The 27,668-nt window shown below is 37.4% G+C and overlaps 2 protein-coding genes across 7 annotated transcripts in view; one reads left to right on the top strand and one right to left on the bottom strand.

Annotated features, from left to right (window-relative positions):
• Window positions 1-1,431: 1,431 nt before the first annotated feature.
• On the top strand, window positions 1,432-14,555 carry SERBP1 (SERPINE1 mRNA binding protein 1). 4 transcript variants are annotated; one of them, XM_004679100.2, is made up of 8 exons: window positions 1,432-1,841; window positions 5,345-5,495; window positions 6,108-6,248; window positions 6,378-6,449; window positions 7,035-7,109; window positions 9,538-9,715; window positions 12,534-12,707; window positions 13,953-14,555. In XM_004679100.2, the coding sequence occupies exons 1-8, from the start codon at window positions 1,529-1,531 to the stop codon at window positions 14,007-14,009; spliced, it is 1,161 nt and encodes a 386-aa protein (XP_004679157.1). In that variant the 5' UTR covers window positions 1,432-1,528; the 3' UTR covers window positions 14,010-14,555. The 4 variants fall into 4 exon arrangements, with proteins under 4 accessions (XP_004679157.1, XP_004679155.1, XP_004679156.1 ...); XM_004679098.2 differs by having other exon boundaries at window positions 6,990-7,109; XM_004679099.2 differs by having other exon boundaries at window positions 6,360-6,449.
• A 9,138-nt stretch (window positions 14,556-23,693) lies between these two features.
• Window positions 23,694-27,668, bottom strand: part of IL12RB2 (interleukin 12 receptor, beta 2) — a 64,430-nt gene continuing 60,455 nt past the window's right edge. For 2 of the 3 annotated variants that reach the window (XM_004679094.2, XM_004679096.2), the window contains one exon: window positions 23,694-26,001. In XM_004679094.2, coding sequence (XP_004679151.1) covers window positions 25,468-26,001 — 534 coding nt within the window. In that variant the 3' untranslated portion in view covers window positions 23,694-25,467. The remainder of the gene's footprint in view (window positions 26,002-27,668) is intronic. The other variant, XM_004679095.2, reaches the window with a different exon arrangement.

The raw sequence follows: 27,668 nt of genomic DNA, 5'->3' as shown, positions 1-27,668 counted from the left end.
GTGGTAGGGACTAAGGCAACAGAGAAATAAGGGATCTTGAGAAGTGTGGGAGGATTTAGAAACAAGAAAACCACCAGGCTTGCAGCCACCTGCCTATAATGACTGTGTCTTTTATTCTCCCTGTTAAGGAATTGATTTAAAATCTGCTCAGAAATTGATGAGACTACATTTTGCTACTTTACATACCGACTTCACATACAATGTTCAAATCTTATTAAGTATTAGAAATTAAAAAAATTCTCTAAGAGTTTCGATTAAAGACTGGATGTTAAGTCTCAGAATGGAGTTAGAAGACTGAGTTAACGCCCGGTGAACGTGATAAGTCATTTGCGACTAGGGGAAATTAACATTTGTTGAGATTAAGGTCATTCAGAGCACGTGGTACAAAAGCATTTTTTTATTGCTAGGCTTTTAAAAAAATGTGATAAACCTAACGTTACCAAATATGTTTTAATATGCATTGGCTCTGTATTACGTTAATAGGCATAATATTTTTAACTATTATCAATGCTTTTAGTAATGACCAATCTGTTATTTTCCTCCCCTCACTACATCTCAGCACACTGTACAAGTAGTTGCTCTAAAATGTTATACCTTGAGCACATTTTTCCTAGCATCTAATCCTTGGCAAGCCAGGTGCTAAAGTAATTGTACAGAGAGGCTTTGCTCAGGGTCTGGTGCTGCACTGTCAAGAGTTAACAGCAATTAAAGCAGCCGTAGCAATATGGCATTTCTCGCCAGGGAAAGGCGCAAAACACTACCATGTGATAGTGTAACTTGCCTTTTTGGTTAATTCTGCTACCCCGAGTAGCAAGGTGCCCGCCAGCAAATTCCAGCGTATTTCACTAGGTATTTAACAGAAGAGTCTCGATTTATTATTGGGCGTGCAGAAAGGCGACTGAGCGGCCCCGGACAGAACACATAGCTGGGAGCCTCCGTGAGGCCAGCGGTGCACCTCAGTAAATCCCCTCCTTCCCTTCCTCATAGCCCCGGAAGTTTGTGAGTCTTCCAGTTGTAAGATACCGGAGTCACCTTGACCCTCCCGAAGAAGTGGGGAAAGTTAGCCCAGCTAGAGGAGGGGAAAATAAAACTGAAGACAGAGAACTTTCCCGAGCGAAATTCGCAGTCACGTTTTCCGGTTTTCAGGGTAGCCAAACAGCCACAGCACTAGGGTGGCGAGAGCAGGTGGCAAGACTCCGCCCACTACCGCTCGTCCCCTCCCTTGGCTCGCACGCTCCACGCCCTCGAAGAGGTCCCGCCTCTTAGGCGCGCGCGAAGAGTTGTGGCGCCATGCATTGTGGGAGTTGTAGTTCTCTCACCGGGAATCGGCTCGGGAGAAGCCAGTTTGGCCTACATACCCCATGGTGCCGTGCGGCGCTGGCCAATCCCGGATGTGTGTCTGGCGCCGGAAGAGAAGACGGCCCCCCTCTCTCGGCCCGGCCATCTTGTGGGAAGAGCTGAAGCAGGCGCTCTTGGCTCGGCGCGGCCCGCTGCAATCCGTGGAGGAACGCGCCGCCGAGCCACCATCATGCCTGGGCACTTACAGGAAGGCTTCGGCTGCGTGGTCACCAACCGATTCGACCAGTTATTTGACGACGAATCGGACCCCTTCGAGGTGTTGAAGGCAGCAGAGAACAAGAAAAAAGAAGCCGGCGGGGGCGGCGTTGGGGGCCCGGGGTCCAAGAGCGCAGCTCAGGCCGCAGCTCAGACCAACTCCAACGCGGCAGGTAAACAGCTGCGTAAAGAGTCCCAGAAAGACCGCAAGAACCCGCTACCCCCCAGCGTTGGCGTGGTTGACAAGAAAGAGGAGACGCAGCCGCCCGTGGCGCTGAAGAAAGAAGGTAAAGCTGTGGTGGAAGGTGGGGGGTAACCAGTGTGGAGGGAAGGAGCAAGGGGACTTACGGTTACCGCTTGCTTCTGAAGCTCGGAGGGTCCGCGGGAGAGTGCCCCGAATTTCCCCGCGTTTCTCCCACGCTATAAAAGCCAGGTCCTGCGACGGAGCTGGGAGCGTGGTAGCTCCAACTTCAAACCACCGCCTGCGAGGATCCTGGAGCCACCCCCTTCCCGCCTCAGCTTTGGAGCGGAGGAGCGCTGTCCGGAGAGGAGCTGCTCCCGGAGCGTGCTTGGGTCCTGGGAAGCTGTAGCCTTCCCGCCGGATTCTTGGGCGTGCGAGCGCATGGACAGAGGTTCGGGGCGCTAGTCTCCCACTTAAGCTTTTGTAGTTGAGGAAAGCTTGGGATCCATAGCGCCTTCCTGCCCAGAGCTCTCCCTTTGCGTGCTCCTTAGAGATGCAGTTCTGTGTTTTAGGCTTCTGTACTGCCATCTTGTCCCACGATGGCGCGGAGCCGGGGGTCCGAGTTTACACCTAAACTACTTACATGTTTGAAGTTATTATAATGTGGGTTAAGCAGCCGTTTAGGTGCCACATGTGCTTTGTTCTCGCCTCTCACACACACGCGCACGCACACACACACCAGCTATGATAGATAAACTTACTAACTCGCTATTGGGAGGGAAAGAAACTTAGATACACTCAATTAGGCAGAAACGGGAATTCTGAATGAACACTAGTTATTGCAGGAATGACCTGGGGAACATGCTTCGTTTCTTCCTGACACCCGCACTCAGTATTTCATATGGTGTGGTCTGAGCCTCGTGGTGAAATGAAAGCAGAGGCTGTCATAACGTGACCGCGCAGAGCCCCACGTGTGTGTGAAGCATGGTCAAGGTTTCCTTGGCGGTAATAGTTGCTTCCTGGGCACTGTAAGCCGCTGGGGATTGTCTTGACTTTGATTTTTCCGTTCTCATTATTGGTTTGTCTTGTGGATGAAAAGGCAGAAGAGCTCGGAGAAAGGGTGCAGATCGTTCAACAACAAATAGATTGTTGTATCTATGGCTCTGAACTTTTATGTTGCTTTTAGTCCTGCAAGTTGCATTTACCCTTTCCTGCCACGTGCTTTTGAAAGGAGTTTTCTTTGGCTTTAGTTGAATTTGATAGCATTCAACTTAAAAAGAGTCAAAATAATTAGATTTAGTTACGATTTTTTTAAACAAAGAATTTTGCATGACTTGGAATGAAATTCCAGGTAATGAGTAAAGACAAAGAATTATTGTATAAAATTACAGGGTGGAGAGAAGCAAGGTTAGGGTATTAAGAAGCGTGAACACAGTCAACTAAGCCTTATGACAGCCTGAGACACGATTGACTAAGTCATTTAATTTCTGTGTTAACCCTGCTTGTGTAATTAAAGTATGTTCAAGTTTACCAACTTGATTACTTTAATCCAAAGAAAACACATGAAAAATAGTCCTAAACTGTAATTGTACCAGATAGGTGCATTCACCGTTTTGAATGTTAAAAGCATGAAACGTGGTATAAATTCCTTACTTGCTTTGATCATAAAGCCCATTTTGAAACAGTCTTACCTGGAAACTACTATTTTAAGTAACAAAAATTGGTAGTTAATTTCAAAAGTTTATAACTAGTATTGAGTTTGCCATTCACAAGTCATTGGGAAAACCTCCATTAACTGTCATGTCAATACTTACATCAGCTTTTTTTTATAAATGTTGTAAAACATAAGCTTCTAGTCAGGGGAAATGTTGAATGAAAAATACTCCTTTTGAGATCTTGTTACCTGTCAAGATAGTGAATGTTCAGGGCATGGGGATAGGTAGACCTGTAAACTAAGTTCCTGCTTCTTGTAGTGGGAAGTATTGTTGCCTTGAGCTGGTGATCATTACTTTTGAAGATAGCACAGGTTTTGGCAAAAAATTCTGGGTTGATAATTTTGGATTAGACACTTTGGATTTACATCACCATACTTTAAAAAAGCTATTCAACCAGAAAAGCTACCAATCTTACTCTGCCATACATTGTTATATATGGGTATATACTTAATGTGTTAGATATCTGACATCTTAGGTATGTATTTAGTGTTTGTGTTCTAATGAATTCATTTTGTAGCTCCTCTGTCCATTTGAAGAACTTGGGAATTGACTAAAAGATGTTTTATGTTTTCTAATATTAAAACCCTGGATCCTGTGAAAATCAAGTGAACTTGCGATATAGACAAATAAAAGATTTGCATTTTAACATAGCTGTCATTTTTTCATTCGGTGAATTCAGTAAGTTTTAGATTCTGTAAGCTTAATACTGGGTATTGGGTGGGGAAGTAAGCCATTGTTCATTTGGGTGTGTTTGGCTTGGATATCATTATAAGGCTGGTTCCATGGCTCCACCCTAGTAGACTATATACTTCTGATGAAATTTATGTAAAATGCCTTGGTGTAAGAACTGACACTTGTGGTCAATCCTGAGAGTTTGTTAAACAGGCCTCAAATTTTCATTTAAGAGCTTGAAAGTTACTGTTTAATTTCAGTTACAAGCATCTGAATAATTTGGGTATGCTCAAATTGTTTTTTTTAGAAAGAACTAAAAGTGAAGCAAGTTAAGATTATGTTACAAAAACAAGTTCCTAAACAACTTGTTGACTTTGTCAAAATTGTGGTTTGGGAATACCAAGCCTGTAAACTCAAGGCATACCTGTTTATAGTCATCTGTTATACTACATCAATCTCCTTATTCTTAAGGCCTTGGGGGGGGGGGATCAGTAAATGTTTTAGCCACTACTTAGTACTTCTAGTTCCTGTTTCTAACTATTACTTAATTGTGCATATGTGGTTCTTAAAAGATTTTTTGGAAACATAAAAGCAACCTATAAAAAAGGCTATCCATGATAAAATAAACTCTTAGCAACTGCATAATAGTATATTTTTAAGTTAGGTGTGCTGTGTGCCTGTGTATTTGCTTGCATATATGTAAAAATGGTAGAAGAGGAAGATGGTATTTTTTTCCGGTTAAATAACCTTCAAACTATAGAAATGTAATTCACAGTGCCATTTGTTTTTCTTTCAGTCTTATTATTTCATAAAATTACCATTTTTTTCCACCCCTTTGAAATGTAGAAAATAGTGTGACTGTCATTGCTTCACTGAAAGGTCCTTTTCTGGTGAATGTATGGATTTGCTAGTATGACTGGAGACTTGTTACCTTCTTTGTATCTTTAAAGTTAAAATACATCATTGCCTAAAAAGTTTTTCAAATTTAGAATTTTATATTGAGACTGATAGTTTAGAAAGGAAGGGGAATAATGACTATCCAGATTACCAGTTGTGGAGATAAAGTATCTTGCACGTTAGAGCTATCCAGTATTTGCCTGGGCACAAACAGGAAGAGCTTTTTAGTAGTCTGAAAAGGTGTGAACATTTTTTTTCTTACAACAATCTAAACCTAAATTTTTGTGTTATAAAAATAACTTATTTGGGTTATTTGTTATTTTAGGAATAAGACGTGTTGGAAGAAGACCTGATCAGCAACTTCAGGGTGAAGGGAAAATAATTGATAGGAGACCAGAAAGGCGGCCACCTCGTGAACGACGATTTGAAAAGCCACTTGAAGAAAAGGGTGAAGGCGGAGAATTTTCAGTTGATAGGCAAGATTTTAAAAAATATCTTAATGTTTTGTCAGTTTGTAGAGTTACACCTTAGCACAAAGCTAAAGACTGGTATGAGTGTCAGGTAGCAAGGTGGTTGGTTATAGTAGTTATAGTATAGTGAATTGTTTGCTTGTATGCTTCAGACATTCTGCAGACAGTGGTGTTCAAACTTAGATTTCTTATAAGGAAATACTTCATTTGAATTGATAGCCAATTTCTGTTCCATACTGTCACTAGGTGTTGAGTTATTAGCACAGTTTTATTGGATAAATGTTTATGTAGAAAGACTTTATGTGCAGGTTAGTTGTGCTAATTTTAATTTTCACATGCATTGGTAAATAGTTTACCTGCATTATAATGTACAATGAATACCAATGAAAAAGTATTACCAGTAACAAAGTTTTAGAGATTGCCAAAATAACTTATTTGGGGAGCTTCCTCTCTCTGGTTTCCTTTATGTTTAGAAATAGGCTCTTTTGAATTTTCTAAAACATGTCTTTACCAGTTAGATTATGAACTAGAAACTGTTAAGATATTTTGAGTCTTTGGATATTTACCCCTTTTTATTTTAAAAAACTTGAGAAGTATATATTTTTTTCTTTGTTGTAGACCGATGATTGACCGGCCTATCCGAGGCCGTGGAGGTCTTGGAAGAGGTCGAGGAGGCCGTGGACGTGGAATGGGCCGAGGAGATGGATTTGATTCTCGTGGCAAACGTGAATTTGATAGGCATAGTGGCAGTGATAGATCGTAAGTCTTATATTGGTTTTTAATAGATTTTATATTTTATTTTCCTTCTTTAATAAAATAAAATTTGAATTTCTAGAACTAAAGAGTATTATGTTAACTCAGTTTTGTTAGTTCTTTCTCACATTATAGTGGCCTGAAGCATGAGGACAAACGTGGAGGTAGCGGATCTCACAACTGGGGAACTGTCAAAGATGAATTAACGTTGGTATTCTGATTTCTTAAAAAATACTTTTAACAAATTTGACTGTACCTTACTAGGGACCAATTAGGCATTAACCTGTAACTTTATTTGGGACAAGAAGTAATGCTCTCACCTTGTTATTCTTCAGTGTGTTTTCATATATATATTCAGGTTTTAATTATGTAATGACCAATTTTTCTATATTTAAGTGATACTGTTTTCACATAGATACTAGTTTTTCCTAAATTCCTATATTGAAGTAATTTGGGTATCATGATTTTATTTTTTGAAAATCTTTAATGAGTATTATTCTAGCTGTTGATCCTTAAAAATTTGATAAGCTAGTGAGATTGTTTTAGAACTCCTTCCTCTGCTTGAGTTAAGTACTTGAACTTAATCAGTATACAATTTTAAATTCTCTCCTAGAAGTTACTGGAGAGTAAATTTTAGTAGGAAAAGACTTCTAGGGAATGTGGGGATTTGAAAAAAACTTTGTATATAGAACCCATCAGCTACATGTAAATGGACCTAGATGCCTTTCTTTTTCTTTCTTTCCTTAGAGAGTCCCCAAAATACATTCAGAAACAAATATCTTATAATTGCAGTGACTTGGATCAATCAAATGTGACTGAGGAAACACCTGAAGGTGAAGAACATCCAGTGGCAGACACTGAAAATAAGTACGTAGTTTATACAATGTGGTATTATTCCAGCATTGAAATCAGTTTAGGCATTTTCTAAGATTAAGAATGATAGAGTTGTAAGTTGTAATGTTATTGATGACTTTTTAACAGAAGAGAAGTTTACTGAACCCAGACCCTCAAATAATAGCACCTGAGAGGCAGGCTTTACATGTGTATTTTGGGTTTTGAAATTATCAGTCACCTTCAAATGGTACAGCATTTTAGTAAAAACCTGTTAGCTCAACAAAAGTAAACAAGTTTTACCTGAGAATGAAGAATTATAAAGGATGTCATGCATAATGCCTGATTTCTTTACTTGGTAGAGGTTTGAGATGGTTGTCCAGATCAAATAGGTGGAAACTAAAAGCTGAAGTTGGGTTTTCTTTAAAAATTAGACCAGATGGTTTGTCATGTTTAGTTAGAATTTAGTTCAAAGTACTTGAGACACTTTAAAATTGCACACATTTTATTCTGAGACACTGTAAAACTAGAAAATTTGTTTCTCCATTTAACTTTTCCACCAACATAGAACTTGGAACATAACATTGTTGACTTGTATGTAAATGTTTGATAGCAAAGACTAGACTGTTAATTTATTTGTAAATTGCTTTCATATTCTGAATTTTTAGGTAGAAGTCTTCATTTTGAAGTCTTCATGTACTTGGTTGGTTTTAAAGATTCAAATTAATCTGATAGAAATGACTTAATGCTGCCTTCTTTTTAAAGTTAAAGCCAATCCTTTTTTTTTTTTTTTCTTCTTCTTAAGTATTATGGTTTAAAGTGTTGGATTTACAGATTATTTAGGTCAGTAATTCTTAACCAGGGCATATTCAAATCAACATGGAGGTGGGAGGAGATGCTTTCTAAACTCTTCCTTTTTTCTAAGAATGAGGTAAGTGTTATTGTCCACAGGTTCTTTGAAATAAAGAATTGATTAATTGTTGGAGGGAATAAAATATATGGTGTCAGGTGATGTGTTGAACTTCAGCTACTTACCAGTTCACTTAAATGAAAAAAATCATGATATTGTGTTGTGAACAATAAAATTGTAATGGGGAAATTAAGATACTTCACAATTGAGTAGCACAAATGTTCTTTAATAAAGTGCTCATGTTTAAGTCACCCTTAGAATGACCTGCAAAGATTATAATAACCTGAAGATAGACATGTTGATAGAGAATTTGAAAAAATACATAACTCTAGAACCAGGAATAAAATTATTTGACCTAATAAAATTATTTGACCTAAAGCAGATCTCAATGACATTACAGCAATCTAGTTTTACTCCAGAGTAGGAGAGAATCTTAACATACAGTGTTATATCTTGTACATGGAATATAAATTTCAAAAGCACTTCTATGGCAACTTTGATTAACTTAAACTCACGTGTGGTTTCCAGAACGTCTATTTTCTTCTCATTTGATTCTTAGTGCACACCTGGAAGGTGGTATCATGGTTTCATAGTGTGATACAGGTGTGCAGTGTTCTGTACTTGGCTGTGTCCATAACTTACAAGTTAAATCAGGCCTAATTGATCCTTAATTTTCTCATACCTTGAAAGATGATTTAGACTTAGCTCTTGGCAACTCAATGTAAACTTGTTATGGGAAGTTCTAGATCGAATTTGCCAACCATTAACGAGTAGCATGAAAAGGGAGATGTCTTTGGAAAGATGCAGAGCTCTGAATATAGCAAATAGCTTATTTGGTGACAATTGGAAATTGAGATTACGATAACATAATGAATGCCTATGCCTTTGATTTTGTAAAGGGGGAAGAGGATAATGCATGGTAGTTAAAACCTGGGAAATACATTTGGAAATAACTAATATTAAGTATCTAAATCAGGCTTGTAGATAATTTCATTACTAATGAAATTATTGTCTCTTCATATATAATCTGGATTTGTAGAAACTTGGCTTTTAAGGTTTTTTTTTCTTTTTTTTTAATGTTAATCTCTGAAATTAGTAATAGAGAAACATGTTTTTTTATATTCCAGAGTATGAAGCTTGGTTGCTCACAGCCATCCTAGGTCATGACCCTTTATATATGTTGTGAGTTACATGTGGTGGGAAATTAAATGTTTTAGAAGTTAGGTCAAGGATTTTAATCACCTAACTGCAGTTTTTAAAACTAAAGTAGAGTGGTTTTGTGAGCTATGTTTGGTAATGCCAGTTCAAATTGTACTACTGATAACAATGACTATTTGAAAGAAGATGAATTGTGTATTTTTCAGTTACCCAAACTTCTGTGTTAGCCATTGGGTTACAAAGAACACTAAATCTTTTGTCCTTGGATAATCTCTAAACATTTATCAACCAGCCAGTGTTAATTTCCTTATTAATAATCCTAAAATTACATAGATTTTTATCAGCCCCTGACCAGGTATAAAACTTTAAAAAAAAAAAACAAAACATTTTTTACAGGGAGAATGAAGTTGAAGAAGTAAAGGAAGAGGGTCCAAAAGAGATGACATTGGATGAGTGGAAGGCTATTCAAAATAAGGACCGGGCAAAAGTAGAATTTAATATCCGAAAACCAAATGAAGGTGCTGATGGGCAGTGGAAGAAGGGATTTGTTCTTCATAAGTCAAAGAGCGAAGAGGTAAAAATTGTTCTGTTCTGTTTGTAAAGTTCAGATGTGTCTCATTGTACTTGGAATTTTTATCTTAAAGTTTCACAGAAATAATCTATAAACGGAAGTCTTAATAGGATCATTGGTAGATAAATGGCTCCGAAAGGAAAATAAGTGACATTATTACATATTCTAAGCTATTTAGTTCTTCAGTCAAACCATTTTACCTGTGATCTTTTTTCCAATTTCCTTTAAAACTAATAGTTAATGGTTCTTTTCAAAGTTGTGGTAATATTTTTTAATCTTTACCAACAAAATTACCTATTACCTAGCCTGGAATATATAACTTATTTTGAGAGATAGGCCTGTTTATGTGATTTAACTTAAGTGACTTCATTTAGTATTTGTGTCAGGATTTTTCAGTAAATGGTAGTAGTTTCCTTTACTGAGAAGTCTTGTAAAAGATCAGAGAAACATGGACACATGGAAACTTAGGGAAATATTTGAAAAAGACATGTTGGTTGATTCAGTAGCTTCTTGAGTGTTGGGGACATTCCTAGAGGAATGGTCAAGTGCTGCATTCTTGTAGAGATTGTGAAATACTTTTCTAGGTTTAAAGACTTTTTAACATTGACTCTATAAAGATAGAATATAAGGACATTGTCCTCTTGTAGGAAAAAAGCATTTACTGTCTTATAGGTATTGGTTATTTTTGTAGTTATTACAGATAAATTTGTTTAGTGAACCTGGGTATAAAACAAACCAGGTTTCTGATTAAAAAGCCATAAAAGTTCATCTTGGGAAAATTGTTCTGATTATTAAAACCTTTCAGATTTATATGAGAAAGAATTACCTAGGTATTTCTTTAGACAAGAAGCACTTTTTACTTGTAACTATTGAAAATTTGAATTTTTGAACAGAACTTGGATTCGTGATTAAATAGCCATCAATTCATTTACCTTTTGTACCTGTCTCATCCCCAGAACTATTAACTTTCATCTTGAGCTCCATAATTCCCCCAATCAAACTTTGGTCTTTTCAGCATTTTTACTTACCTAACAGGAGACATCATAAACCTATTACCATCAAATAGATGGGCAGGCCTTTTCTGTCTTTCCCAGTGCTGTTGAATCAGTTTGATTGCTTGGGTTTGATTGCTATTATCTTTTTCCAGATTTGGTGGACCTGTTGGTGCTGAGCATAAGAGGTTTTCCAAATCTGATTGTTTTGTTTCATTTAGTAAAACAGCAGCAGAGATGAAGCAAGTAACAGTAGGTAGTTTTCACATCATGAACTTCGATCATGGTCTGCCATTATTTTGACCATTATTTAGGGCAAGATTCAGGTCATGAAAGTTAGTCATAAATTGCTTGAATTTTTCTAAATGCAACACCATTCTGCAGTTTGGCTAGGCTCACTTGAGAAACACAGCCCTTGAGGTCATCAGGTGCAATTTTGGTTCCTTGAGTTCTTGTGGCTGGTGTTCCTAACATTGCTGGTGCTTTCTTTCACATCATATCTTAGAAAATGGATCATTTTCTTCTTGGCTCCCTTTTTGTCATCTTTTATGAGGATTTTTTTTCCCCCTGACTACCATGGTGCTGTACAAAAGCCAAACTGTATGCTTGGATTTTTATAAAGTTACTATGCCTTTGTGATGTGAATACTTGTTTAAATTTGATCTTAGTTGGTATACATCACCTTACGGAATGTAGGTCTTCAAATGGTTGATAAGCACTTCAAAGTGGTCTTCTATAAATCGTCATCCTCACAGCAAACATGAAGTGGTAGGAAAAAGAAGAAAAGCTTTAGAGTAGAAAATTGAGTTAACATTGTTAGTGACACACCTGACACAGGAATTCTTACTATTCACTGCTCTAGAATAAAAACTTTGCTAATTTTATCCTAATCATCTTAAAGTTTAGGTATGTGCTTTGGACATCCATAGTTCTTTTTATTGTAGTAAAACTGTGTTTCAGTAGCTTAAAGCCAGCCTTTTTTGCATCTGTGTGAAACTCCAAAACTGCTAACTGATAATCATTGTTTTGCAATAGCAAATACTTAAAACTTAGGCAATTGGTATTTATAATTGACTAGCATTTTAATTTAATTTGTGGATTTAAATTTGTTTGCTTTACTCTCCTTTAAAGTTAATATTTTAAGAAGAACTTCTGTAATTGATTTGGTATGTCTCTAAGAGATATAGCAATTTGGGTATGAGACAATTAAAGGAGTGAAAGCATGTGTAAATGCAGAAATTATTTGTACTTAACAGGGTAGTTAATAATTTGTGTTACTTAGGAAGATGTGTATTTAGAAATATAAAAATGTACTTGAAATATTAATATCCTAAAAGTAAAATTCATTCATCCCAAATATACAAGAAGAATTCACACATTGACCAGCATAAAATACAGAGATTCGGTATTACCATTAGTAGAAGCCTTGCATGCATTCTACCCAATTTTTCATCACAGGTTCTCATTAAAATCCTAATCTGAATGGGCATGCTTAAAATGTACTTGCCCAAATTTAACTGCCAAAGGTGATGATTCAGGAAGTTTGAGATAGGGGGAAGTCATTAGTATTAGAGGTGAATATATTACTCTAATTGAGAACTGCCTATATCATTTGTAATTTAAAGTTAGGGGGATTTGGAATAGAGAAAAGTGAATTCATCCTCTTAAGCTTACTATAACCGATTCCAAAGCTTAATTATAATCTGTATTGTAGATCTATTTGTTCACACAAACTAAGGTGGGCTTTGGCGTTTTCAGGTGAAGTAAATTCAGAAATGTGGTTAAATTGCTTCCCTGAATTACCCAATAACCTTCACTTGAATTTTTAGGCTCATGCAGAAGATTCGGTTATGGACCATCATTTCCGGAAGCCAGCAAATGATATAACGTCTCAGCTGGAGATCAATTTTGGAGACCTTGGCCGCCCTGGACGTGGTGGCAGGGGAGGACGAGGTGGCCGTGGGCGTGGTGGACGTCCAAACCGTGGCAGCAGGACTGACAAGGTAATTTTAATGACTTTTACCCTTCCCTAAATAATTTGAGGCCTCTTTAAGTAAATCATCACACTTAGTCCTCTTGTATACTTAAGTAGAAGGAAAGTAGTAGAATGGGTTTTTAAGAACATATATTTTGGAGTGTACTTTTGTTTAAAGCACTCAGATGATTTTGAGGAATTTTACCAGTGCAGATAAAGTCCCCCAATTTATTATTTACTGTCATTTAATTTTTGATATTTTCATTTTACAGAAGATGAAAATCGGGCGTAAGGAACCAAGTTATTATATCTTGGCTTTTGATAAGGTCTACCTAAAAGACCAACTGCTCTTTCTTTTGATTCTTAAGTGCTTTTTATAACTCATTCTGACATTACCTTTGTGTTTATTGTATAATTTCTTATGTGACACTTCATGTAATTGTTGGCATCATTTTTGTTGTTTTTTACTAGACTGTTGTATGAGAGCTGGGGTAATTTGTTGACCTGCTGTCTGTAAACCACAGTGCCTCCCACAGTGTGACATAAAACATGTTCTTAAGTAGTCTGATAGAAACCCTATGGAGAGATTTAAACTGTTGATGTGTATGACGCAAAGTTCATGCGCGTAATAATTTGATGTTAAAGTATTAGGGGTAAACTTTGGCTTATTTCATTGTCTTCTATATAGTCTAAAAGCAACTATGAACCTGGATTCTCAAAACCTGAAAGACAAATTGGCACCCGTGTTGAATGTGTCAGTGCTAGATTAAGATGATAGTTTATTATTAACAAATTTCATGACCATTAATAGCAATATAATAGTATTTTATTTCTGTTCATTTTATGCCATCAGTTTTTTAAAAAATCATTTGTGTGTATTTGTACCTACACTGTCCCTTTCTAATAATGGGTGATGGTACTGCTTTAAATAATTGTTGCTGGTTTCTTAATCTGCTTTCAAATTGATGCCAGTCGTATTTTGTAAGTGAGTAAATACTGATGAATGAGGTTAATCCACATTTATATCCCTAGTGAATCTATTTGTGACTTCTTAGAAAAATAAAATAAACCATACTGTTACCAGGAAATTTTCTTAGGTCTTGGTAGAAATTCAAGACAGCTCATAAAAAAAATTGGAAGTCCTTTTCTCCATAATTTTGCTTTGACATTTTACTTTGTGTTTTCAAGATTTCTTAGAGTTGTATCTAAATGTTGACACTGGCAATTTTTTCAGGATTTGAGGATTGTTAATTTTGGTTTGTTTCTTTTTCAGTCAAGTGCTTCTGCTCCTGATGTAGATGACCCAGAGGCATTCCCAGCTCTGGCTTAACTGGATGCATAAGACAACCCTGGTTCCTTTGTGGACCCTCCTGTCTGAGGTTTTGCATGCTTAAGGATCCCAAACGACTAAGAAATTAAAAAAAAAAAAAAAGAGACTGTCATTCATACCATTCACACCTAAAGACTGAATTTTATCTGTTTTGAAAATGAACTTCTCTCGCTACAACAGAAGTAACAATATGGTAGTCAGTTTTGTATTTAGAAATGTATTGGTAGCAGGGATGTTTTCATAATTTTCAGAGATTATGCATTCTTCATGAATACTTTTGTATTGCTGCTTGCAAATATGCATTTCCAAACTTGAAATATAGGTGTGAACAGTGTGTACCAGTTTAAAGCTTTCACTTCATTTGTGTTTTTTAATTAAGGATTTAGATGTTTACCCCTCCCCCAATTACAAACTGGTTTTAAATATTGGACATAGTATCAGTTTTAATACCTGCTTTGCATTTTCACACATGGTCAACTGGGACATGTAAACTTTGATTTGTCAAATTTTATGCTGTGTGGAATACTAACTACTTTATGTATTTTACCTTAGATTTAATATTTTCATTTCTGGGGAAAATCTTCATTTCTCATGAAAGCTGTTATATATGCTGAGTCTTTATATACAGAAATATCAGTACTTGAACAAATTCAAAGCACATTGATTTATTAACCCTTGCTCCTGCATGGTTCATTAGGTTCAAATTATTGATTAACAATTTCAACTATACTTCTAAAATGTGTGGCTTTCCCATTTTCAAAACCAGACTACACATCTTACTGGCGATACTTAAGCTACTTAATGTTGATAGATATGTCCTGTCAAGTGAAGTAATTTTATGGGTATTGGGTTTTTCCCCTCCAACAGAGTGGGTGGAACAAATTAATTTGGCTAATGGGAAATACTTTAACCATTATGTAAAATAAGTGGCTACTTGGTATGATTTGTGTGTGTGAAAGGTCCCAAATCAAAATTGTACATTCATAATCAAACCCTAAACCCCTTCCTTGTCTAAAGAAACCAAAGGGCACTGGTTAGTGGTGAGATGGGGGAGTACTTTAATTTTTGGTATTTGGAAAGCAGACAGCTTTGCTTTATAAGGTTGGAACAGCAGCACCATCCATGAAATATAAACCAAAAAAATCTTAGTTTCTGAATTTCCTATATTGCTATTAATTTTGGTCTTAAGTTCATAGATAATTGCTCCACAGAAGATAAGTATCTTTTCCCTCTTCCTCCATTGGAAAAAGTAGGTTAATGGATTCTTTGAAGTGGGAACATCACCACTTAACTAAAACATAAATGGAGAGAATGATCAATAAACCGGTTTTGTAGGATCTTTGTTTAATCTGCCCACATTATTGATAAACAGGAAGGGGGATTTTATTTATAGTTTTAAAGACCCCTTTTTCAGTTAATTTTTTGTGATTTTGGGGGGGTGGGCCTATATTTGGTAATGTCCAGTCTTACAAATACTGAAGATCATTGAAGATCTTAAAACTGTGTAGTTGGTTAGTTCTCTGTATACTTTGAGAAATGTTACAAGAGTTACTCATTTGAATTTATTAATCTTAGTTACCAACAAGTTTGACATAATAGGAGATTAATTGGTTTTAAATGATGGATAAACCTGTGCTGGTATTTTGGATCTTATGATGCTGAGCATGTTCTGCACTGGTGCTAATGTCTAGTGTGACTTTGTATTTACAAACATACCTGCTACCCAGAGGAGAGTATTAATTTAGTCCATATGGGCTATTGACCCCTCTTGAGATTGTAACATACACACTCCTAAATCAGTGTGTTTAGATTTTCAAGTACCTTAACTTGTTTCTGGACATGTAACATGTTTATAAACATCTTGATTTCTAGCAACATAGAGAAAACACCTGCTTATTAAAAGTGCTTCACAAATTCTGTCAGCCATTGCTGGCATTCTGTCACTAGAAAATATACAGCAATATTTGGTATGTTGCAAGCTTTCAAGATAGCCTGGATTTTTAAAAGTTGGTCCATTAGTTGTATCTGATGGATGTTAATTTGCCTCCTAGTTCACTTTGTGTTAAGAGCTAAAACTGTGAACCTAACTTTCTCTTATTGGTGGGTAATAATTGAAAATAAAGATTTTATTTTCATGCACACTTCTTAAAAGTCATAAAAGCAATCAAATAGGAGCCCATTTATTGTCATGTGTTTTCTGATGTGTGTGTGCATCTTCAAGATAATGCTCACATTTCATTTTTTCCCTTTTATATTGCATAGACACTGGGGTTCTTATTTGTAATATCAGGCTATCAGTGAATTAGGAAGTTGAAGTCTTGTAAAATGACTTTTTAAGGATTGTTACAATTGGCATTTTTCTTAGCAAACCACCTTTTGAATGTAATTGTCATACTGAGCTGAATGCCCCTCTACTCCTATGACAAACAGGGTATAATCTAAAACCCCTAATGGATACAGATATCTAAGTAATGTTAGTTTGTTGAGTGTTTTTAGTGTACTTGTTTATTGATGCTTCCAAAAGGGAATGTCAGCTGATACTTGTTTTCAACTTGAATTGAAATGGAGTATTTTTTTGTTGACATTATTTTGAGACCTTGTAGAGTTGTGAAAGATTTTTAAATGCCACTAGGTGCTATGCATGTGATTATTTTATTTGAAAGTGAAAGTAGGATACGATTAACTCCAGGGCCATAAAATTATGTGGGGCTTATATTTTGGTTTGAGTTTGGAGGGAAGATTAAGAACTCACTTGGTTGTGTTATTTTTCTGATGAATAGAGATAGGTGCACTGATACAGAAAAATGCCATGATGATACTGAGAAAATTAAGGGAAGTTCATACAAAGTAAATACTGGATTTTTGAAATGCATTTTTTAAGAGCACAAGCATTCTGTAGCAGGAACCAACCAACAAGTATTAAAAATTTTTAAAAGCATGCAGAAATGTGAAGCTGCTAAAAACTGATTTTGAATTTAAGGTAAGATCATAACAGGTATATTGAAATGATAGTGAAATATTGACTAACAAATTTTGGATCTCTGAAGGGTATACAGTTGTACTTTGTAGAGAAAGTAAATCTCAGAAAATTGATTTCTAACCGCAAGCATTTTATTATGAACTGAAAATAACATGTAAGTGGCCAAGTTAACTACAGAAAGCCCAGTGCTTAAGAGTCCTAGAATGCTTTTCAGAGTATCTAAAGGCAGTATAATCTCATCAAATTGGCCAGAAGACTATAAATAGTGAACTTGTGGACATGGTTTGAAAGTTTGAAGCTTCAAAGAATTTGGGTCACTTTTTTTTTCTTAGCTCGGATTCTTAAAATTTTAGAATCTTACTTGGTTTTTAAGGTAGATTCATAGGCTATATGAGAAATGATTGTGAAGGAAACATTTGAAGTGAACGCCAGTTAAATGGTCAGCAAGTTTCAACCTATAGCCCAGTTTGTATTGTTTCTTGAATCACTTTTACATTTTCAAGGGTCAAAAACATTGTCACCAAAGATGTATAATTCTTGAATCCTCAAACTTAAGATTGATTTATTTATACATACAAAACTGGGGTACAGGCTAGAAGTGCGGGGTGTGAGAGGATTCACCAGACAGGGTGGGGAGCAGAACAGGCAGACTGAAATACACTGCTGCGTGGAGCAGCAGGTGTGTCAGGAGAGGTTTGTCACACCATATGGGTCACCTCCTTGGCTGAGGCTTGAACTGCAGTGGCTATGATAGCTTCATAGTTCAATGTTTTAACTCATTGTGCCACCAGGGAGGGCCAAATCCTCAAAACATTTTAATCTGGCTCTTAACAAAATGTTCACTGACATCTGGCATAACCAGTCTTTTCCAGGACAACATAAGTTCTTTTGAAATAAAAGTTTAGGCATGAGATAAACCTTCCTCCATTTGAAGTATTTAATGTAATTTTTTTTATCTTAACCTCTAGTCAGGGGAAGTGTAGGATATATTGTAGCCTTTTAGTAGGCATTTTTTTAAAAGGATTAGTTTGCAATATATTATGAAAGCCGTTAAAATAATTTTCTGTAAATGTAAGGTTCAGGCCCTCCCTGGTGGCGCAGCGGGTTGAAGCACTGCACTAAGAGGCTGAGGTCACTTCTGCATGAGTTTCATCCCTGCCTGCCCCGGAGGTGATCCACATGGCGTGGCAGACCTCTCCTGGCCTGCCTGCTGCTCCCCTCAGCAATGTACTTCCTTGATCTGCCTGTTCTGCCTGTGTCTGCTCCCCGCTCTGTGTGTGGTGAATCTTGTTACCATCTCTGCACCTCTGGCCTGTACCCCAGTTCTGTATCCATAAATAAATAAATATTAAAAAAAAAGGTTCATACCATTGTAACTCAGTTTTTTCACAGTGGCACTTAGTAAGATTTTTCAATTTAATTGTTTTGCCCATGAGGTGAGAATTTTGAACATTTTGTAAACGTAAAAATTTTAATAGTAAATTGATCTTCGGGAATTACTGGCTTGAGGAGAATACATTTTTTCAGCTTCATTGAGGATTGGTCAGAATCTAGCTTTTGTTTTTCCTCTAAATGGTAGTCAGTTGTTGACTTGTAAATGTGGGGAAAGGAAAAGAAAATTTGTTCTAAACCTGATTGTTAACCCATTTGCAGGTGATTATGCCATTCCTATACCTGCAGGTAACATTGAACAGGAAGATGCATAATACCAAGTGCTAAGACAATTGTCACGGACTTTTAAGTCTTTTTAGCTTCACACTAGGTATGAAACAGTGAATAGGTACTGTTTGGGTTATGTTAAGTAGCTACAATATGTAGAGGTATAAAAATGTGGAAGGCAAAAGTAATACTCAGATATTTGTTCTTGGTAACTGAGTAGAGAAAATAGAGGCAACTATCTGGATAGTGTTGCTTATATTCTGTCACAGTTAATTTCTCTTTTAAAATTTAAAAAGAGCTCTAATGTTAAGAAATGGCAATTTTAGCTACCTAGAATGAAGATTCTGTATAGATGTGATTCCTGACATTTGATTACCAGAATTTTGCCAGGATTTTTAATTAGTTGGTAAATAGTGCCAAATTTTGTTTGGGGAATTTGCTTGTTGAATTGCTGGTTTCCTACCTTGGGTGTAGTAATTCAGTGAAATCTTGTTTGGTTTGGCAACCATACTGAACTCTGCTCAAGAAGCACATGTTCAGGCATTTTTTCAGAAGTGTTCAACTGCCAGGGCTTGGTAGAAACCAATGACACATCACAAAAAATAATACCTCCTACAATACCCTGTTCCCAAAAATAATGCCACCCATGATTGGTGAATTAAGTACATAAATGTCTAGTGATGGACAAATTGTCTTTACCTGAAAATCCTGAGTTTCCTGAGAAATGTCATGTTTTTCCAATAAGGAGATCTTTGAAATGACATATTAATTTGGTTTCAACTTGATTTTGTGTACATTTTTACCAAAATGCTTAAGTGTTGAAGTTAGCTTCTGAAGCAAGTATGGGAAGATTGAGTGGATAAAACACTTATTTAAAGACAGGTGTTAATTGGCCATTAGTCACAGAGTGAAGAAGCAGTATACCTGTAAGAGGGTATATGATTCAGATGCTGTTAATAATATCTTGATACTGGTTGAGTGAACTAGGCACTATCAACAAAATCTAGTAAGTCATTGGGTTGATCTTGCACGATGAGTTGAATGATAGAAGTCAGGTTGAAAAGTAGAGAAACATTTTGGATTTTGTGTACTAATGAATGAAAATATTTACAAGTCATTGAATTTTTTAATGAAAAAATGGACAAGGTTTATTAAGAGATAACTGTTATATGCTATTGATTGACCAATTTAAGCAATCTATACCTTCCAGTTGCAAGAAAGCCTTTGCCTGTGTTTTTAAAAAAATAATTTCAGATCCTTAGAGGAAAAAATGAAAAACTGCAGCTGCTCTGAAAGCTACCCTATCATAGGCTAGTGGAGGTAAACTAAAGGGACTGTTAATAGAAATTAACAATCCAGTTGTATGGAGTTGTATTACTGGTGTGAGAGGAAAAAAAGTTTAGGAAACATGGAAACATGTTTTCTGTGGTGGTGTGAGAAGGCAAATGGTCTCTTAGTCCCCTTGATGAAATCAAGTAGATTATTGCTTCCAAATGAAATTTTGCTAGTTCCTATTTCCCCTTGAATTTTTTTTTTTTTTTTTTTTTTTTGCCTTTGAAGAAAGGATCGAGATTTTTTAAATAGCTTCTTGGATAGGAGGCAAAACATTTGCCCTTAGATTAACACAAATGATGTTATCAGTTAATCTTCAGGAAGATATTACTGCCATTTTTATCAAGTGATTATAAAGGAACAAATAGGGTTTTTTAGTGAATTTCATCCAATTTTTGGAAGTGTTTATAATTTTTGAATTAATGGAAACACCCTGCTTGAGGTTCTTGCTTTTATAGTAAAGTTGATTCTTTGGGAAGTGTTTTTCGAGAATTTCGTATTTCCTTGGGTCCTTATAACCTGTAGGTGGTAAAAATGTCAAAAGTTGTCAAGGGAAGGTATTATGAGCTTCACTGACAAATAGTTCTCTTGCCTGCACAAGGCCAGGGATTCTCATGGAAGAGTTCTTAAAGTTGTGGAAATTGAAAAGTGGCCTGAATTGACTTAAAGGAAACCATGGTAGCACATAGGTTATTTATGTTTCTTAGAGATTAAAATCTCAGTGAAACCAGTTTAAGAACAGTTTTTGCCACTGAGGAACCAGTTACAAGGTACATTGGTCCAGTTTAAGGTATTTAAAAGGTATGCTTTTAATGCTCATTTTACCATTTTCTATTTAAGGAAAATAACCTCTCCCTTTTCTGGCCCATGTTATCTGTGACTTATATTTTAACAGATCAGCAAATTCAGGAGTGCCAGATATATCCTGTTGTCACTGGGATTCTAGATTTACTGTTTTTATCTTTACTCTTTTTACATAGCTTTCTCAACAAAGAATGGTAGAAATGCCAAGTTATTGTTATATAGTGAAAATAGCTTCTAAGATGTTTTATGGGAAGGAAAGTTACAGTTAACTAGAATTAACTCTAGTTGATAGAATTTTCTGGAACAGTTGTTTGCATCAAAAGGAATTGTTAGGATTATTTTAAAAGTTAACTCTAAAATTGGATTCGTTTCAGATACTAGTTATGGGACTGTGATTAAGTTAATGTTTGTATCACAGTTTCCTTCTAGTGGAGTTAACACACATGCTTTAACAATCGTGGCTAAAACTACAAATGTACTGATCATTACTTCTATTAGAATGGCGCTTTGGCAAAACAACATAACACAAACTTTGTATTTTGAAGATTAATTCTTTAATTTAAAATCCTCATGTTTTACCTTTTTATATATTTGGGAGTATAAAGGATCAGTAGACATGCCAGAGAAGGGGGAAGATGAAGAGACAAAGAAGATGATTAGTAGTATCTGTCTCTAGAACCCACTTTCTAGAAAGCAAGGAGTGAGATTTTGTTTTATTGACTTAACGAGTTGTAAGAAACAGAAGTACTTAGTAAAAAAAAAAATATTTTTAAAAAGTTGCCTGGAGATAACATTTTGGTGTATACTTTTTAGTAAAAAGTGATTGCTTTTCAGTCTTTTATAACTTTCCCCATAAAATATTTCTATACTTTTTTTAAGGCGTAACATACTTTTCATTGATTCTGAGGTCTTAGCATTATTGCCTACTTGGAACTTGGAATGCTGGGATGTCCTAAATCTCTTGGAGGCTTGGGGGTCTATGTTCAGTATTTCATTGTATAGAGATAAAATTCCAGTTCCCTATTGAAGGCCATTATTCCCTTCTCCCCATATTAGTAATGTAATGGATTCATTATTCAACTTATACTATTCCTCATTTTTGTTGCTAGCAGTGGAATTCCTTATTCAACTTTTTTTTTAAAGATTTATTTATGGTTACAGAACTGGGGTACAGGCCATAGGTGTGGTGGGTGAGAGGATTCACCAGGGACAGAATGGGGAGCAAAACGGGCAGATCTACTGAAATAACACTGCTGAGGAGAGTAGTGGGTAGGTCAGCTCCCTGGCCAGGGATGGAACTTATACTGCAGTGGCTTCGGAGAGCTTCACATGCAATGTTTTAACCTGTTAGGCCATCAATGAAAGCCTCCTTTAATTCAGCTTTTAATGGAATATTGCCTGGCTGTGAGAGGAGCCAAATAGCATACTAGTTTCCTGTAATACTAATTTAGTTTATGCTAATTTTCCTTCACTGATTGCAACTAATTGTTTCTGTGTATGTGTGTCTGCTAATTTGAGTTATTTATATGTATTTCATGAATTGTTCACTCAGTCTTGGAGAGGTTGACTTTTCATATTGCTAAGTCCCTTACTAAGGAAGTTACTTTTGGCATATATTGCAAGTGTTTCTTTTCGTATGTGTTATTTCACAAAGTTTTAATTTCTCAGAAATTCTAGTATAGACTGACTTAACCTGTTTTTTTAAGCCAATCAAATTGCTTATCTATTTTGGGGGGAAGAAAAGAACTTTATGGTCTTTGATTCTAGAGAGTGATTTATTCAGGGGTTCACCTAACAATCTTTCTTGAATGTGGATATTGTGAACTTCCATGAGTTCTGCAGGCTAAGAAGGGAAAAACAGGGCTCCTTTGGAGGGCTTGAGTTGCCATATTGGGGTAAATGACACTTGCATCCAGTGAGGAAAACTGGCTTGATGGAGAAAAACCAAGAATCAGACATGGGTGTTGACTAGAATAGAAAGTGCCTAGCTTGGAATTTCTTTCACTGGCTTCAGGCATTGGTGAGTTGCAGCTGTAAGTTATTAATAGAAGCTGAGAAATCAGAACAGGGTAGAAAGAAGCAATAAAAGAAGTAACACTAGTTTGACTTTCCTATTGCCTGTAAGGAAGACAGGCCCAGTGAATGGAATCTCTGGTTTCTAGAAAAGAAAATTATTTTAAGCTAAGGATCTCTTCATGGGAATTAATGATAAAGAGCCCCATGAATCCATTAAGAATGAACTTGGGACTAAGACCCAGAGATTAGGTATTTGATGTTTCAGTAGGGCAAATGTCTGGATTGACTCTGGGATATGTTAGGAATGAGGATTTTAGTCTTCCTGAGCAGTGAAAGCCTGGTGTATAAATGGTGAGCTCTACCCAATCCTGGTAAACTTGGTAACATGAGTGATGATTATGACTGGGTGTTAATGGGCTATGAAAGTTACTTGGGCTGAGGGTAGAAAGAGGTGACCTACCTATCCTCTCATTTGTGGAAAGGACACTGGCAGGGTTAGCAGTGCTCAAGTATGTATGAAATACTGCCTATTAGCCATAACTGTCTTCAGGGAACATTGGGGGGTACAATGGTGATAAGGGATGAAGAGAAACAAATGCTTCAACTGTCCCAATAAAGAGGAAGCAGATACTGATGAACTGGTCTCTGGACAAGATAAAATTGGTGATAACATATTACACATTTTTTTAAAAAAAAGATTATGCATATGAGAATAGGTACAGGCCAGAGGTAATGGGGGAGGGGTGTGAGAATTAAAGAGACAGAGAATGGGGAGTAGAACAGGCAGACTGACTACAATACATTGTTGAAGGGAGCAGTGGGGTAGACAGGTATGCTGTGCCATGTGGGTCACCTCCCTGGCTGGGATTCAAACTCCTGCTGTAGTAGCTGTGGATAGTGCTGCAATTTAACCCCTTCGCCACCAGAGAGGCCCCAATCTTATACATTTTTTGGTTAGCCTGCCATGGTCCCTGCTTTCCTGTTTATAGTCTAGCAGAAGTAAGTAGTGGTGTGGATATGCTACTAGGAGAACATTGAGGAAGCCTCCATATCCCAGAAGGAGCCTCTAAGTAAATCAAGGATGGCTCCTGTTCATCATATGAATACAAATGACCAGGCATTCAGGGAAGGGAGAGGGAGATGGAACTGTCTGGCACAAGGTGGGTAGGAAGTGGGGAACAGTGACTATGTTGAATTGTCAGGTAATCTGCAAGAGAGTCAAGGAACTGCTATTGGTAATAATACATTGGCTAGTTTCTGAGGAGATGGCCTCGTCCTCACTCTTGTAAACAAGGGCTACCACGTCTTGGGTGAAGATAAGGTAGCACTAGCTATAAGCTTCATGTGAGTGCTCTGCAGTAGCTAAATACAGTAGACTAGAGATGAAAATGGAGCTTATCTTTTCAAAGGAAGCCTGGGAGAAAATGCATAATGCCAGAATCATGGGTCAAGAGTAAAACAAGTATAGCAAATGTTTATCATTTTAATTTCTAGAGCTCAGGAAATGCTAAGAATAGCTGTTCTGTTACAGTGGGACTGGTCTGGATTCCTACACTCCCCTTCTTCCCCCACCTGTTGCCCCAGGCTTGACAGATTTAAGAAAAAGTTCTTTTTGGACCTTTCATCCTGTTTTTTTGGATACACTTAAACCAACACATACCCCACCAGCTTAGAAGTGCCTATAGTGAAGGGATAGAGGCAGCAGTGCGAAAGAGAAGATTGATAAGCCAAAGGCATCAGTTTGAAAGGAGTGAAATGAATCATGTTTGAAGCTTCAGCCTTGGGAAAGAATAGTATCTTCAGGCTCAACTTGAACTGTCTGAGGACTAGCTGGATGACCAAGAAAAGTTCTGAGATAGCACTGGTGGGAGGCAGCACCATCAGTGGTAGAAAAAAAGACTGGATCAGAACATTTGGCCTGCTCCCTTATGACAAAGCAGAAACCACTGAGCTACTCTTGATTCACAGAGGGGGTAAAGGCAAAATGATGCTTTTTAGGGGAAAAATACAATTTTAGGCTTCCACAAATGAGGACAATCATGACCACCTTAGAACACTTCATTTGGTGTTCACCAGATTCTATTACATCAGTAAAACTAGGATGATATATAAAAATTCCCTGTAATTCTTCATGTAGTGTTTTGGTCTAAAGCTATGCTCTCCAAAGCAGAAGCCATTAACCATGTGAATTACAATCAAAATTCAGTTTGTTAGTCATCCCAGATACTGCAAAGTATTCGATAGACAGTATGCTCGGTGTCCACTCTATTGAAGCATATATATGTAATAAACACACTTCTCAGAAAATTCTGGACTCTACTGATCTAGACATAATACCTGGAGTGTAGTAGGGGTTCTATAAATAGTTGTAAGAACGATCTTTTGGACTGGTTGTCGTTTCTAACAATTGGTTTTCACTTTCCCTTTCTTGCCAACATAGCTAAAAAAGTTGGGAGTCTGTAGATTGGCAGTAGATGTAATTAATCTTAAGACTCCAGGTGATAGTCATTCTCAGCTCCAGAGATTCATCCTGCTGGATTGTTTATCCTCCAGCTGCAACTGGAGCTGATGATAACGAGGCAACACTATGGAAGCATAGGGGTGGGAGGTAGGGCATGCCATGCTGGTTGGGAGCACATTGATTTTCCATGCTTCAAGCTTTGTCTCTCATAGCATAAAGGAGTCACAACCCATCTTTAACTGGTCCAGAGTCAATTCACCATAGGAGGAGTTGAGAGGGTGAAAAGAACTTGAAGGGAAAATGGAAAGAGAGATGTGCTGATGCTCTAGTTCTTCCAGAGAGTCTATTATGGGTTCTTGTGAAGGGAGAGAATCTATGTTGGAGGGTAAGTAGCCCTCCTGCGTGGGAAGGTAGTCTACAGGGAGAACCATCAAGGAGCTAGCTGGGTTTCCCAGCTTTGAGTTAGGGCCCCTGCAGCCCAGTACCTTGTATAGGTCCACAAGTTGCTGAGTCTCTGTTGTGAGAGCTCTTGGAGGAGATGGCCTGGAAGCACTGTATCCTGTGTCTTCCTCAGAGGTGTAATGACCTTGGACTTCTTGTCCTCCTGACCAGTTGGAGCGATGGATAGGTCTGAAGGCTGGGGCTCCTTCATAGAGGACTTCATTGATGACAAGGGGTTCAGGCTCTTCAGCGATGGAACGGGATGTCAGGAGCTTGTCTAAATGAAGGAGCATCTTCTCCTGAGAAGACAGACCAAGAAAATCCATATTACTATTAAGTAACCTTGATAACTGACTTCTACAGGGTTCCAAAGATCCTCAACAGTCTGCACTGTCTAGTCAGCTCAAGGTGAAACATTTGAACCTTTGACAAGGTAAAAGAAGCAGCTAACATTGTCAGGAAGACACACAGGCAAAAGCCATGGACTCTTCAGAACCCACAGGCAGAATGATTCACTGGTCAGTTCAACCTTCAGTCATACTTTGAGCTGTGAGTCAAATTGTACTAGTGCTTTTCCTCTGGAATAAACAGCACAGTTGGTTGCCTGTCCTACAGTTATAACCAGCTGCTCTCTGGGGAGAAGACAAGGAAGATTCTAAAAGAATCACACTAGTGCTGAATCCAGAGGTGTATAGTATTTTCTAGTAGGGAAGTGGTGGGCAAGGTCTTGTATAATCTGCAGTTTGCTAGTTATGACAGGCAAATGGGGGGACTAGAAATAGGGCACATGATGAAAGGCCTTTTAAGGGATGTAAGGAGTTTGGGCTTTGATAAAGCTATTCAAAGGAGTTAGGTAGGGTAATGTCCTTATCTGCACTGCTCTTAAGAAAGACCTTTCTGTGAATAGCACTTTTGGAAGGCATTTTTAATCCTATTTTCCCTCTAGCTATTTTTGTCTTTTCTCATTTTCTCTTTTTCACTATTGCGTCACTTATTAGCTCTTCAATGCCCTACCTTTCCTTTACAAACTTACTACCTAATTCCTGAGACAACGTCCTGAGTACTTGCCTAACCTTTTTTTTTTTTTTTAGATTTATTTGTTTGTACAGAACTGGGGTACAGGCCAGAGATGAGGAGGTGAGAGGATTCACCAGAGACAGAGTGGGGAGCAGAACAGGCAGATCGACGAAGTACACTGCTGAGGGGAGCAGCAGGCGGGTCAGGAAAGATCTGCCACACCATGTGGTCGCCTCCGGGGAAGGCGGGGTTCGATTCGAACTCATGCGGAAGTGGCTTAAGCGTCTTTGTGCTGTGCTTTAACCTGCTGCGCCACCAGGGAGGGCCACCTTATTTTAGTAGGCTTTATTAGGCTCTCCTTATATCCTCCAAACCCACACTTACTGCTTAATATTTCAAAAGCACAGTTCCAAATCTTTTATCAATTCAGACTTAGCAATGCAAGAAAATTTGTGGCCCATAGCTTAGCAATCAGGTTCCTGCACTTCCCACCCTTCCCATGGCTCCCTCCAGAAAATGCTATTTCAGCCACACTTATTTTCTCAGTGCCATCACCACATTTTATTTCCACTGCAAACCTCCACCCTGCTTCTGTTGGCTGCACCATCTCCTGTCACATCTTCCTCTTTCACAAAGTGCTTTCAGTCCCTTCACTGGACTACTGCAACAGTAAAGCCCATTAGGTTCTTGGCACATGATACTTCATGCTGTTGGCTTTAATTTTTTTTTTTTTTTAACATGTCCTCAAGCCATCTTTAGCAGGAACCATGTCATAGGGGAGGCTAACAATAAATTATACTCATCTGAGGCAGGGCAAGCCGTGGGGACTAGGTCAGTTCTGACACTTTATAGCCTGGGAAAATGCCATCAATTTCTCTGGCCTTTGGTTTCCACATCCATCAAATGCCAAGTTGTGCAAGAATAGTTTGATCTGGATTGGCCTCTAAAG

This window comes from Condylura cristata, unplaced genomic scaffold (genome assembly GCF_000260355.1).
Source record: "Condylura cristata isolate star-nosed mole 26May11 unplaced genomic scaffold, ConCri1.0 scaffold00008, whole genome shotgun sequence".
Classification (NCBI taxonomy): domain Eukaryota; kingdom Metazoa; phylum Chordata; class Mammalia; order Eulipotyphla; family Talpidae; genus Condylura; species Condylura cristata.
The sequence above is the reverse complement of the archived record's forward strand: the minus strand, read 5'-3'. Positions and strand labels throughout refer to the sequence as shown.

Excerpts from the sequence above, each read along its gene's own strand:
- SERBP1 (XM_004679097.2), top strand. The coding sequence starts at position 1,529 with ATGCCTGGGCACTTACAGGAAGGCTTCGGCTGCGTGGTCACCAACCGA. Across the intron at positions 5,496-6,107 it reads GGAGAATTTTCAGTTGATAG|ACCGATGATTGACCGGCCTA; the intron begins GCAAGATTTTAA and ends TCTTTGTTGTAG. Across the intron at positions 12,708-13,952 it reads GTGGCAGCAGGACTGACAAG|TCAAGTGCTTCTGCTCCTGA; the intron begins GTAATTTTAATG and ends TTTCTTTTTCAG.